We start from the raw sequence: 759 nt of genomic DNA, 5'->3' as shown, positions 1-759 counted from the left end.
TATATATTATCGCTTACCTCGGCCTATTGGTTGCATCCTCAGTGTAAGACCCTCAGTTCGGGGATTCGAATCCACTCTAGCAAAATTGGCCTGAAGGAGGTGGTACTCAAATTATTAAGCACATTAGGAGTGGTTGGAGGGTCGGATAATAGCCTTTGGCCATTCAATTTTTTTTAATATAAATTGTATTTTCGCATGATTTCCAGAAAATCCACAAGCAAAGAAAGAGGAAACGTCAAGCACATTATGCAATGGTAAACAAACCAAATACAAAGAATAAAAGATCGAGTGCAGTTGGGTCGGCAACATTTCTTAAAAAAACAAAAAAGTCAACCAGACAACGTATATACACACCTAGGTCTAATGTTTTACAACAAAGAGATTTAGAATTAAAGTACAAGACATGAGTACGTTACTCCTGGTCCTCTTCACGTGCTTCTGTTCGTCAAGCATCTTAGAACCGGTGCCCGCACCTTATCTCTAATACTGAATCAAGCCTAGGGGACTCTAAAAAATACATAGCAAAAGTCTAAAAAAGATTCAAACTTCATGAAAAACAAGTTAGTATAAAAGCTATGTACATGACTCCTCGCAAGAAAACTGCCCTTAATATACTAGTGTGCATGTCTCACACCTAATAAACACACAAATCATCAAGCAAATGAAGCTTAGCTAGGGCACATACCAAAGAACAATAGTTAGGACATCAAAAAGACTACCAAAGCACCATAATCCTAGCATAGCAAACCATCTACAGCG

The 759-nt window shown here is 38.1% G+C and overlaps 1 protein-coding gene across 1 annotated transcript in view; it reads right to left on the bottom strand.

The window, feature by feature from the left end:
* Positions 1-759, bottom strand: part of LOC110024790 — a 5,720-nt gene that overhangs the window by 550 nt on the left and 4,411 nt on the right. Inside the window, exon 4 of the mRNA XM_020724948.1 lies at positions 18-90. Coding sequence (XP_020580607.1) covers positions 18-90 — 73 coding nt within the window. The remainder of the gene's footprint in view (positions 1-17; positions 91-759) is intronic.

The sequence above is a fragment of the Phalaenopsis equestris genome, unplaced genomic scaffold (assembly GCF_001263595.1).
Source record: "Phalaenopsis equestris unplaced genomic scaffold, ASM126359v1 Scaffold000276, whole genome shotgun sequence".
In the NCBI taxonomy this organism is placed as follows: Eukaryota; Viridiplantae; Streptophyta; class Magnoliopsida; order Asparagales; family Orchidaceae; genus Phalaenopsis; species Phalaenopsis equestris.
This window is presented reverse-complemented; position numbering and strand designations above follow the sequence as displayed.